Source organism: Megascapheus bottae, chromosome 19, assembly GCF_031878675.1.
Source record: "Megascapheus bottae isolate mThoBot1 chromosome 19, mThoBot2.hap1, whole genome shotgun sequence".
NCBI lineage: Eukaryota > Metazoa > Chordata > Mammalia > Rodentia > Geomyidae > Megascapheus > Megascapheus bottae.
This window is the reverse complement of record NC_143527.1, coordinates 39,570,656-39,584,258: the sequence shown is the minus strand read 5'-3', so window position 1 is coordinate 39,584,258 and position 13,603 is coordinate 39,570,656. Positions and strand designations below refer to the sequence as shown.

Sequence of the window (13,603 nt, the reverse complement as noted above, 5' to 3'; positions counted from 1 at the left end):
CCTGCTATGCAGAAGACACAACTGCCAGAACCAACCAAAAAGCTAGGGAAAATCTTTGCCAGCTATTCAATAGATAAGGGATTAAAACACAGGCCATCTAAAGAGCTCAAAAGACTCAAATGTAAAAGAAAAATAATTACAACCGGGGGGGGGGGGGGGGGGGGGCAGGTGGGAGGGAAATGGGGACCATGTCATAAGAAAAGGTATCAATGTTTGTGAAGTTATGCACCTTTTATCTGGTGAATATAATGTAACCCTTCTATTAATCACAATAAAAAAATACTTTGAAAAAAAATAATCATAGCCAAATAGGGAACTAAACTGACAGTTCTCAAAAGAAAAAGCACAAATAGCTACAAGATACATTTTCAACATCCTTAACCATGAAGAAAATGCAAATCTAGGAGTGCCCTGATGGCCCATGCCTGTAATTCTTGCTACTCAGGAGGGTGAAATCTGAGGGTCACAGTTTGAAGCCAGATTTGGGCAGAAGTCCATGAGACTCTTATCTCCAATAAAGAAAGCACTAGTAGAGCAAACACTAGCCTTGAGCACAAAGAGGCTCAGTGACAGCACTTAGGCCTAGAGTTGAACCAACAGAACCAGAAGAAAAATGAAGAAACCAAACCATATTAAGTCAGACTACCAATTAAGAAAACAACTGCTTGCAAAGATCTAAGGAAAAAAAGAACCCTCATATACTACTGGTGGAAATGTAAACTATCGTAACTAAAATCAGTGGGAAGGTTCCTCAAAAAACCTAAAGATCCAATTACACCATTATTGGGTATTATCCCAAGAAGTATAAATCAAAATACAAAAGAAATAGTTGATTAAAATATATTGTACTTATAAACTGCTTTGTTAAATGGCAACTCCTTTGTATAATAGAACAATAACAAAAAGACACTTGCATGTCCATGCTTACTATGCTATTGTTCACAATAGTCCAACAGCATAATCTAAGGTGGCCAAGAATAGATAAATAGAAAGAAGATATGGAATGTGTGTATATACACATACATACATCTATATGCACATATACAAATGTACATATATGCACACACAGAGAATATTAAAGAGCTATCAAGAAAAATAAAATCTTAACATTTGCAAGGAATGAATGGAACTGGAGAACATAATATTGAAAGTGATAAACCAAGCTAAAAAAGTCAAGTATTTGTAAGTATTCACTTCCATGTGGAAGCTACATCTAAAATACATATTTATGGAGAAGTACATTTGCATCTATACCTATTACCTAAATATATGTGTATATATGTAAATACAGGTTTGTGTGTACACACACACACACACATATAAATTATATGTACTACACATACACAAATAGAACCAGAGAACATGATTCTAACTATGGGACTACTATATAAGAGGATAAGGGGAAGAGGAAAAACAAAGATATGAATAATTTTGAAATACAGTGCAACTATATGAGTCCTCAATGGAAGTTATTGCTCAGTAAGAATAGAGGAAGAGGAAAGCAATTATTCTGAGAAAATATATACATGTTTGGAACACTAGAGTAAAATCCTTTGGTGTAATTAGGAAGGTAAAAGAAGCATGGGGGCCGGGAGTTTGGCCTAGTGGTTAAAGTGCTTGCCTAGCATGCATGAAGACCCGGGTTTGATTCCTCGGTACCACATACATAGAAAAAAGCCTGAAGTGGTGCTGAGGCTCAAGTGGTAGAGCTCTAACCTTGAGAAAGTCCAAGGACAGTGCTCAGGCCCTGAGCTCAAGCCCATGACTGGCAAAAAAATAAATAAATAAAAAATAAAAAAAATAAAAGAAGCATGGATGGGAAAAGGGTACCAGTGGGAGGAAAGAAGTTTAATAAAAGGGTGAATGAGAGCAGTGGTTTCTTTGGCATGTATCATAGCAATAAAACAATGAAACCTGCTGAAATTGTTTTAAAAAGGGGGCAAAAGATAAGGTAGTGATAAAGAGATATGTTTACATATGTAGAAATATTACAATGAAAATCCTTCCTTGAAAAATGAAGTATGCTAATATACATGCACTTTTTTCTTTTCATCATATATGGTGAAAACAAGAAAATGCAAATTAAAAGCAAGTGTGATACTACTATACAGTCATCAGAGTATTAAAGTTGAGATGGTAGACAAGGCCAAATGTTTATGAATTACCGAGCAATGACAATTCACATATACCACTGGTGTGTATATCATATGGGCATAAATGTATCAGAATTCTGGCAGCAGCTACTAAAGCGCAACACATATTTATGCTTAGTTTCACTAAAACTTAACCCACTTGTATATGTAAAACTGTCATATATATTTATTTATAAACCATTTTTATGTATTTTATATTATAGAACTATACCTTTTACATGTATCTTTACATATATTATATATTAGAGATATTTCTGAAACAGTATTTCTAACAGATATGAACTGAGAACAATGTAAGTGGTTATCAATGGACTAGTTTAGTGGTTTATGGTTTCATATGATGCACAATGTATACACTCCAGGCTACAACACAACACTCCAGGCTAAACACTGACAATACGCACTAATTAAAATGTGGGTGGAAGAATACTGAATAAATATGGTATTTTGGACTAGGAGTATGGCCTAGTGGTGGAGTACTTGCCCAGCATGCATGAAGTCCTCAGTACCACATACACACACACAAAAAAAAAGCCAAAAGTGGTGCTGTGGCTCAAGTGGTAGAATGTCAGCCTTGAGAAAACTTCAAGACAATGCCCAGGCCCTGAGTTCAAGCCCCAGAACAGGCCAAAAGGAAAAACAAAACAACAAAACATCCGGTATTTTCTCTTGAAAATTTAAGCCAGATATGATCAATGTTAAGGGGCCAGGAGTTTGGCCTAGTGGTGGCGTGCTTGCCTAGCTTGCATGAAGACCCGGGTTCGATTCCTTGGTACCACATACTTAGAAAAAGCCAGAAGTGGTGCTGAGGCTCAAGTGGTAGAGTTCTAGCCTTGAGAAAAATCCAAGGATAGTGCTCAGGCCCTGAGCGTAAGCCCAGGACTGGCAAAAAAAAAAAAAAAAAAAAAAAAAAAAAATCGATGCTAATAAATTCTTTAATTAAAAAAAAAAAATTTAAGCCAGGTGTAGTGTGGTGGCTCACTCCTGTAATCCTTGCTACTCAGGAGGCTTAGATCTGAGAGTTGCAGTTTAAAGCAGGTTCAAAACCAGCCAGGGGAACTAAAGTCCATGAGACTCTCCTCACCAATTAACCCCTAGAAAACGGGAAATGGGGCTGTGGCTCAAGGGGAAGGGCGGTAGCCTTAAGCTGAAGAGCTCAGAGACAGCACCCAGGTCCAGAGTTCAAGCCCCGTGATCGACAAAAAGAAAAAAGAAAAAAAAAAAAAGAAAAACTGAAGGAATTAGCTAGTCACCACTAGCTCACACCTGTAATTCTAGCTACTCAAGAGGCTGAGATCTGAGAGTTGCAGTTTAAAGCAAGCCTGGGCACTAAAGACTGAGACTCTTTATATCCAATTAATCTCTAGAAAAGGGAAAGTAGGGTTGCAGAACTCAAGGACAACACCCAAGCCCACAGTTCAAGCCCCATAATAGCACTTCCCCATCCCCAAAAAAATCTGAAGGAGAGCTATGGTTCAAAGGGGTACTAGCCTTAATCAAAAGAGCTCAGGGGCAGTGCCCAGGCCCTGAGTTCAAGCCCTACAACTTATCGGGGGTAGGGGGAATTAAAGAGATTGTAGGAAAAAACCAAAAACTTTCGTAATTCTTTTAAAACCTCTTTTAGAATTGAAAATGAAGGCCCATGGTGAAGAAGCAATATAAAAAGACAAATAGTCTAATGTTCTCTATTTTTACATAAAATCCTAGAACTATAGAATATGTAAGAATTATAAAGTGTTATATTACAGTAGTTATTCTTCTCATGACTTTTGCGTTTCTGAGGCTATCACAACTACCTCCAAATCATATTACAAAACTTTTATTAAAAACATGCAATTTATGGTTTCCCCCAAAACAATATTCCAACAAAAATGAGACACCAGGCCTAGAGTTTGGCCTAGTGGTAGGAGTGCTTGCCTAGCATGCACGAAGACCCCGGTTCAATTCCTTGGTACCACATACATAGAAAAGCCAGAGGTGGTGCTGTGGCTCAAGCGGTAGAGCACTAGCCTTGAGGAAAGCCCAAGGACAGTGTTCAGGCCCTTGTTCAAGCCCAGGACTGGCAAAAACAAAAAAAAAGAGAGATACCAGTATCATTTCCTTTTCAGTCAAGAATTACTTTCCCTTAGTTGAGCAGGCAGTATTTCTAAGGCTGAATTGCTTTGTAACAAAATACACTTGAAAATAGAAAATAATTTGAAAAAATACCTACCTGAAATAGAAGCAGCCTTCTTCCTTGTCATTATCTTTTATTTTATTACAGCTAAATGTTTCTGCCTAAAAAGGTGAAAAAAGAAGGAAGCAATCAATGTTTATTAACAGAGGACATTTAGGATGAAAACTCACTAATAAGTGAGATGACTGTGAATCAGACGGTATTGGCATTTCTAAATATTTAAGAACACATGCAAGTACATGCACTACATAACAATAAAAAAATCACAAAGACAGAGTATATTATGTCTATGGTACAAATTATATTTTAAGGTGACAGCTTTACAAGATTGCTAGTCTAAATTAAGATTGCTCTCAGCTGGTAACCTTCAGACTGTAAAACTTTTTTGCCAGTCCTGGGGCTTAAACTTACGGCCTGAGCACTGTCCTGAGCTTATTTTGCTCAAGATTAGCACTCTACCGCTTTAAGCCACAGTGCCCCTTCCAGCTCTTTCTGTTTATATGATGCTGAGGATTTGAATCCAGGGCTTCATGCATGCTAGGCAAGCACTCTACCACAAAACCCCTATGAAACTATTTTCTAAAGCAGACATAAATAAACCATAAATGCTGAAGTGGGTTATTACATTGGGATGCTTTGACAAATTTTTAAGGTTTACAAGACAAGATGTATCTCAAATTTGTACTACCACAGTATAAGAAGCCAATAGCTACATGTGGTTATAAGTATTTGAAATGTGGTTATCTGAAATGAAATAAATGCATTTATAAAACACAAAGTTTATAAAATTTTCAAAAATGTATGGCGAAATGGCAATTCCTATTTATTAGATTAAAAGTATTTAATTTTACTTAACTGGGAGCAGTGGTGCAAGCCCATAATCTCAGCATTCAGGAGACTGAGACAAGATGATTTTGAGTTCCAGGTCAGCCAGGAATAAGCTCTTACCCCAAATTTTCCAGGGCTGGTATTCTACCACTAAAGCCACAGCTCTACTTCTGGCTTTTTGGTAGTTAACCAGAGATAAATTTCAAGGTGTTTTCTGCACAGGCTGGCTTCAAACAAGGATTCTCAGATCTCAGCTTCTCCTGAGTAGCTAGGGTTACAAGTCAAAAGAAAAGTTTTGACTCACACTCCTGAGTAGCTAGGATTACAGGTGTGAGCCACAAGCACCCATCTTAACTAATTTCTTTTCTCTGGTTACCAGAAAATTTAAATGCTACATGCAATATTTCCAATGGATAGTTTTGTTCTATATATTTAAACTCTTTTCCGCATATCCCTCTATCTCTATCCTGTAGTTTATCAACATTTTTGTGCTCTCATTTTCTGCATTATCTATATTTTTATATATTTATATACAGAGATATATTTCTCTATCGTCCGTTGGTAATTTTAATAGCTTTATTTATATTGTTTAAACAAAATAAACTATCAAGTAATTTAACATGTTAAAGAAATTATAATGTAGAGAATACTGTTTTTTAAAATAATATCAATGATCTGAATGCAGAGGCATGTTCCTATAATCCTTGGCTACTTAAGAGGCTAAGCTGAGACAGCCATGATGACATGGTAGAAATACATTTCAGGAAAACAACAGGGAAGTGTTAACACAACTAAAATATACTGATCTATTTCTTTTTCTCTCTTTAAATCCCCAGAAATAGAGATCTATTTTTAGTTCTCAATATATACATAGTTTACTTTGAGAATGAATTAGGCTTAATTTTTTTTTTAAGTACTGGGATTTGAATTTTAGACCTTATGCTAAGCAGGTACTCTACTACTGAGCCTTTTGTTTTTGAGTCTTGATTCTAATCATATGATCTTGAATCAAAATCTACCTATTTTTGGCTTTCAGTGGTACCTGGCATGAGTGTTACACACACCACCATATCCAGACTCCTCTGATGAGATGGGGAGTCTTGCAGACTTTTCTGCCTTGGCTGGTCTAGAAATGAGATCTTCCCAAATCAAAATCTCATGCTGCTGAGTTGACAAGAGGTCTTTTGAATTTTCTGAGCTGGGCTCCCATTCTCAGCCTCCTAAGTAGCTGCTAGAATTACAGTTAACAGCCACCCGTCCTCAGCAATTTAAGTTACATTTAACTTCTAAAAATGTGTTTCTTTACTCACATTTGCAGGTGGTCGATTCACATTGCTAGTCAGCTTCCACATTTTCATGGAAATACGTGCTGCGTTAATATTTTTGATGATACTTTCATCTTCAGAAATAACACTAACCATAAAATCTGTAAAGATAAACAAAAAGCAAGTTCATATTTAATTTTTAATGTGTAGCTTGAACTCAGGGCCTGGGTGCTGTCTCTGAGCTCATCAGCTCAAGGCTAGCACTCACTCTACCACTTGAGCCATAGGGCCACTTCTGGTTTTGTGATGGTTAATTGGAGAGAAGAGTCTCACAGACTTTTGTGCCAGGGCTGGCTATGAACCTTGATCCTCAGATCTCAGCCTCCTGAGTAGCTAGTATTACAGTATGAGCCACTAGCAAGCGGCAAGAGTATTCTTTAATCAGCAATTTCAATAATTCATCTGGAAAACTTTCTGAGGCTAAATATGGGTACTAAGCTCTCCTTCTGAAATCTAACACACATATCTTTGCTACTGTTCATAGTCTGACATATGTAAATTTAGCCAATTGGCCCAAGGCTTTTATCACATGCCATATGTATTAGGTCAGAGATAGCCAAAGCATAAAGTACAATTACACATTGCTCTTATCTTATTACCCATCTGGCTAAGAGGTTTGTCACCTGTGACAGATTTTCAACTATAAAAAATACATGTTGTGCCAGGAGTGTGGCTTAGTGGTAGAGGACTTGCTTAGCATGCCCGAAGCCCTGGTTTGATTTCCTCAGTATCACATACATAGAAAAAGCCACACGTTGGAGCTGTTACTCAAGTGGCAGAGTGCTAGCCTTGAGAAAGCTCAGGGACAGAACAGTCAGTCAGTCATTCCTCAGACCCTGAGCCCAAGTCCCAGGACTGGCCAAAAAAAGTCTATGATCTCTCAAACAGATTTAACACAGAAATTATAAAATATGAAACACTATTGACATGTAATTTGTTAAAAATTTTGAAGTCCTCTTTCACACTTACCTGTAGACAAGTATCTATTCCCTTTAATAAAACAGAAAGAAGTCTTCCATAAAATTACCTTTGTAAAACAAATACTAGTTTTTTATTGACTTGTCAACAGCCACTTAGCTGCTTATATACATCCAACTATACTCACTGATAAACTGAATACTCGTGACTATACTCCCAGAGTAAATATTCACTATTTGTCGTTCTGAAATCACAAATCCTGGTATTTTTTTCCATTGAAATTAAGTTATAAGATAGTGGTTCTGATAGATAGATCACAAAATATTAGTGTAGCATAATGCCACAGCTGTCACTATTTCATTTCATGTTGCATTTACAGAATTTCGCAATTCAATAAATTAACAAAAGATTTCATGTTAACATTAAGGGATTGCATAATCGGGTTAAGCCATGTATTTTCTTTGTCATGTAAAAGACAGTGATACACATGCTTAATACTGAATAGTGTAAATAGATTATCCCATAAATTATCATTACCACAAATCATCAATACTAATTTTTTTAAAACTGTAAAATACTCACCAGTGAAAACATCCCCTGCTAAAAAGGAAGCATCTTTGTCATATTTAACTTTGAGACGAATGGGTTTTTCAGGGTCTGGAAGAACCATTAACTTAATGAGAGGTCCTTCTATAGTACTCTTATTATAGGTGGCTTTAACCTGGATAGTGTGCTCTCCCCTAACAATAGACAAAAATGGAGGGGGGAAGAAGGGTTGAAATTAGATTAGTTATAATAAACTCAAAAATTCAGAGACAATTCCTACGAAGTCTAATTTTTGGGGGGGGGGGGTGTGAGGTGGGGGGGGGGGGGTCATGGGGCTGTCCCTGAGCTCTTCAGCTCAAGGCTCCCGCCCTACCACTGGGCCTGGATGTTGTCCCAGAGCTCTTCAAGCTCAAGGCTACCACCCTACCCTTGAGTCAAGCCCCACTTCCTGTTTTCTAGAGGTTAATTGGAGATAAGAGTCTGAGACCTGAGCTGGCTTTGAACCTTGATCCTCAGATCTCAGCCTCCTGAGTAGATTATAGGTGTGAGAACCCAACAGGCATAATTAACTCTTTTAGGAAACCTAAATCAATCTGTATAATATCATTATCTATCAAATTTCTGATTCTTACCTAGAGGCAAAAACAGTGAACATTCCCAAATTAGCCCTGCCTTTCTCATCTGTTTTATGTTGCTGGTTTGAAGGTGAGAGCTGAAAACAAAAAATTTGTAAAGGTTAATCTCAAAATTCTGTAGTCTGATAAGGATATTTTCTTTTATCACATTATGAATACATTCCTATATTGGAAATATTTGTTTGCATACACTGCTAAAATGTAAACAATTTCAAATCTGAAATTAATTGAAATAATCACAAAATCTAAAAGAATACTTACATTATAAATACTTTCATTATAAAACTATCAAGCTGTAAAATTCTAAGTTCACTGTGCAGATGTTGCTGATATGTGAAATGAAATTTCCTTACTAATTGTGTGTTTCAAAGCTGGGGCAGGAATGGAAGAAAGCACTGGCAAAATACATGTATATATACTCAAATCTAAGCATCATAACACTATCTCTGTTCTTTGTGTTTCTCTTTAATGTTTACTAAGGTTTGCTTCTTCACCTTTATCACAATTCTACTCACAGTATCATGCTTACATTTTCAAGGAATTAATGGTCAGTGGCCACAAATCCAAGTAACTGAATAGAAGAATACCAATCTTTACAGATGTTTCTCTAGAAACTAGAATGAAACCTTTATTCTGAGGCTTAAAATAATCATGAGATTTGGCTTTCTTGGAAGCACATTTGCAAAAAGAAAGTGAACTGAAAATTTTAACAACAGAAAATCAGACTCTCAGCTAGGTGGGGTAGCAGAAAGAAATAGGATCAATCAGAAGGCTAGCCTGGACTACATGGTGAGGGGAAAGTGGGGGGTAGATTTAAATAGTACATATTGGGGGGGGGGGGTCTGGCCTAGTGGTAGAACGCTTGCCTAGCATGCACGAAGACCATGGTTCGATTCCTCAGTACCACATACATAGAAAAAAAGCCAGAAAGTGGTGCTGAGGCTCAAGTGGTAGAGCTCTAACCTTGAGAAAATCAAGCCCAGGAGTAGCAAAAAATAAAAACAAAACAGTACATACTGACACACACATACACACACAAAAGCAATAAATAGAAAGAAAAAAATGAGTAAATAAAATTTTAGGATGAAGTACTGTATTTAAACTTGTCTCATGTATTCCTGGATCCACTGTCTCTCAACCATTTTCTTCCATCTTACAAATCCTTATCAATTGGAAAATTCTTATATTCAATACTACGTAGCAGCAAAATCATAATCTAGTTTGACAAGAATCTCATTACTGGAAAAGTAGGTCCATTACTATCAGAGGACAATTTTAGTCCCTGAATATCAATGACTTTTTTTTTTTGGGGGGGGGTCAATCTCAGGGTTTGAACTCTGGGCCTGAGTACTGTCCCTGAGCTCTTCAGTTCAAGGATACCACCCTGGGCCTGGGCATTGTCTCTGAACCCTTCAGCTCAAGGTTACCACTCTATCCCTTGAGCCACAGCACCACTTCCATTTTCTAAAGGTTAACTGGATGTAAGTCTCACAGACTTCAGTGCCCGGCTGGCTTTGAAAAGAGATCCTCAGATCTTAAGCCTAAGATTACAGGTGTGAGCCACCTACTCCCATGTACGGCTAACTTTTTTTTTTCTAAATAGGACTAGCCTCAAGGGCTGAGCCATTGCACCCTTTAAAGTGTATTTTAGAATATACTCTGACAGACCTTAGCCACATCCAGCTATTGGTTTAGGTAGTGTCTTGCTTTAATAGGTCTACATGTGCAAGCTGACCTAAAACCCATGTTACTTCCTACCCATCAAGTTCAACTTGCAAAATCTTGAGAAATCTATGGAATTCTGATAATTTCAAAAGGTCGCCCACCTTCACACACTATCAACTATTTTTCTCATCACAGACTATCTGAATACTACACTCAAGTTGGTAGAGAACAATGGAAGTATTATATAAAAATAAAGTGGGGCCAGGAGTTTGGCCTAGTGGTAGAGTGCTTGCCTAGCATACACAAAGACCCAGGTCTGATTCCTCGGTACGACATACACAGAAAAGTCAGAATGGGTGCTGTGGCTCAAGTGGCAGAGTACTAGCCTTGAGGAAAAAGCCCAAGGGCAGTACCCAGGCCCTGAGTTAAAACCCCACAACTGACAACAACAACAAAATTATATAAAAATAAAACTTGGCAAAGATCAGCAGCTTCTTTTCTTTTCCCTAGCAAGAGAGGCCCCAACATGGCCCAACAACCTAAAGTCTCCACTAGATTATTGAGCAGTTGGCTGTTCCAATACTCCTATCTAACCTCATATGTAACCTGCTAAAACTGCTTGTATCTAAACATCCAAATTTCCTGGTGAGCTAAGTACTTTTTGTGTATTCAAATTTGACAAAAGGGTGTTTATGTCCTATGAAAAGAATGATGGGAGAAAAGCTTCATTGTAGAACACAACCCAGTATAGGTTTAGCAGATCTGCCCAAGGTCCAGAAGGTCTCCAAAAGATTAGAGGAGAGGTATCTGCATGCTTCTTCTTGCTTAACCTCAGCCCACTTTTCCCAGGAATGGCTATTCCTTAACCAACACTGTCTCCATTTATGTGTTTAGATTTAATCATCTGACCACTTGTTACACCTTGTTACACTGTAAGCTATCAAATGTACTTCCTCAAAATAAATATAATTTGAAGCTGACTTATAAGTAGTAATAAAGGTATTATAAAACCGTGTTTTATATACATATACATAAAACATATATACATATATAAATATGCTTTGAATATACATACATTTTTGGGGAAGGGGGGACAGTACTGAGGACTGAATTCAGAACTTCATACTTGATAAGCAGGAGTTCTATCACTTTAAACACGCCACCTGCCTTTTTTGCATTGGTTATTTTTGTGTCTCTTGCGTTGCTGGTATGACAAATACATGACAATTACTTAGCAACTCTGCTTGTTTAGTTGTTGGGGTAATAAGCCAATGCCATTATGCCCAGCCACTGATTAAAATAGAGTCTAACAAATTATTTTTGCCCTGGCTAATCTTGAACCATGATGCTCTGATTTCTGCCTCCCAAGTGACTAAATTTACAATTAGCCTCTGTGCCTAATTTAAAACTCTCTCTCTCTCTCTCTCTCTCTCTCTCTCTCTCTCTCTCTCTCTGTGTGTGTGTGTGTGTGTGTGTGTGTGTGTGTGTGTGTGTGTGTGTGTGTGTGTGTGTGTGTGTGTGTGTGTGTGTGTGTGTGTGTGTGTGTGTGTGTGTGTGTGTGTGTGTGTGTGTGTGTGTGTGTGTGTGTGTGTGTGTGTGTGTGTGTGTGTGTGTGTGTGTGTGTGTGTGTGTGTGTGTTGTACTGGCCTTGGAGTTTGAACAAGGCCTGGGCATTGTCCCTGAGTTTTTTACACTTAAGGCTAGTGCTCTACCACTTGAATCACAGTTTCACTTGTAGCTTTTTTTGGTGGCTAATTGGAGATGGAGTCTCACAGAATTCTCTTGCCAGGCTGGCTTTGAACCAAAATCCTCGGGTCTTAGCCTACTAAGAAGTTTGTGGAATTACAGGCGTGAGCCATTGCCACTTGGCTTCAAATTGTATTTTTTAAAAAGAAAAGAAGGGGCCAGAGTTTGGCCTAATGGCAGAGTGTTTGCCCAGCATGCACTACAACCCGTGTTCTATTTCTTGGTACCACATATATAGAAAAGCTGGAAGTGGTGCTGTGGCTCAAGTGGTAGAGCACTAGCCTTGAGGAAAGTCCAAGGACAGTGCTCAGGCCCTGAGTTCAGTCTCCAAAACAGGCCCCACCTCCAAAAAAGAAAATAAACACCTAGATATACTACATATCTAGGTGTTTATATATATAGTTGATCAACACTGAACCCAAGGCTCACAACCACAGTCCTAAAATAATTGTAAGGGTTTTCTGGCTGGGTCCGGCGCAGGCTACCCCTCTAAGGAAATGGCCGAGGACCTGCAAGGAACCTGGACATCGTGGCTTCGCCTCAGTCTGAGCTAAGGAGTCGGAGCAGCAGGAAAACAAGAATTCTGCGCGGGGAGGGATGCCATGGCGTCCAGCAGTAACTGGCTGTCCGGGGTGAATGTCGTGCTCATGATGGCCTACGGGAGCCTGGTATTTGTACTGCTGTTTATTTTTGTGAAGAGGCAAATCATGCGCTTTGCAATGAAATCTAGGAGGGGACCTCATGTCCCTGTGGGACACAATGCTCCCAAGGACCTGAAAGAAGAGATTGATATTCGACTTTCTAGGGTGCAGGATATCAAGTATGAACCTCAGCTCTTTGCAGATGATGATGCTAGATTACTACAACTGGAAACCCAGGGAAATCAAAGTTGTTGCAACTATCTATACAGGATGAAAGCTCTGGATGCAATCCGTGCCTCTGATATTCCCTTTTGTTCTGAAAGCCGGCACCCATGCTCCTTAATGGGCAAGAATTTCCGCTCCTACCTGCTAGATCTTCAGAATACTACTACTCCTTTCAAGGGTGTGTGTAAGGCCCTCATTGATACCCTGCTGGATGGCTATGAGACAGCTCGCTACGGGACTGGGGTTTTTGGCCAGAGTGAATACTTGCGCTATCAGGAGGCTCTGAGTGAACTAGCCACTGTGTGAGTTTCGAGGGAATGGTCTGCCTAGAGAATACAAAAGTAGGCTGAGGCATTAAGATCATGGAAGGATTCTGTGAAGAAAGAATAGATGGATAGATGTATTGTTCATATGCGCCCATAAAGCAGTAAAAAAAAAAGTCCAAGACATCATAAGAGCTGTTAAAACCTTATCTTGCTACATTAGAAAACAGATACTACCATAGAAGCCAGTAAAAGTAGCTTTTACTTGCTTACAGTTTTTTATTTTTTGTATTGCCTAAGTAAACCGTCAAAGTCAATGTAGGAAAAATAAAATAAAATAAAATAATTGTAAGTAAAAAAGTTAAAACAACAACAACAAAAAAAAAAGTTGTGGAGATTTAAGACCTATTTTCATTATAAGACGATCTAAGTATTAAAAGTTTAAACACACACACACACACACACACCACACACACACACAA

At 38.3% G+C, this 13,603-nt stretch overlaps 1 protein-coding gene and 1 pseudogene across 4 annotated transcripts in view; one reads left to right on the top strand and one right to left on the bottom strand.

The window, feature by feature from the left end:
• Nucleotides 1-13,603, bottom strand: part of Smchd1 (structural maintenance of chromosomes flexible hinge domain containing 1) — a 146,563-nt gene that overhangs the window by 58,324 nt on the left and 74,636 nt on the right. For all 4 annotated transcript variants that reach the window (XR_016538836.1, XM_090353379.1, XM_090353378.1 and 1 more), the window contains exons 31-34: nucleotides 8,579-8,658; nucleotides 7,983-8,140; nucleotides 6,468-6,583; nucleotides 4,366-4,430 (exon numbers count right to left, since the gene is read on the bottom strand). Coding sequence is in view for 3 of the 4 variants with exons in the window: in XM_090353379.1 (XP_090209505.1) it covers nucleotides 4,366-4,430; nucleotides 6,468-6,583; nucleotides 7,983-8,140; nucleotides 8,579-8,658 (419 nt within the window). In the remaining variant the exon portion in view is untranslated. The remainder of the gene's footprint in view (nucleotides 1-4,365; nucleotides 4,431-6,467; nucleotides 6,584-7,982; nucleotides 8,141-8,578; nucleotides 8,659-13,603) is intronic.
• LOC150049880 (lipid transport auxiliary protein 1 pseudogene) lies at nucleotides 12,455-13,214 on the top strand (annotated as a pseudogene).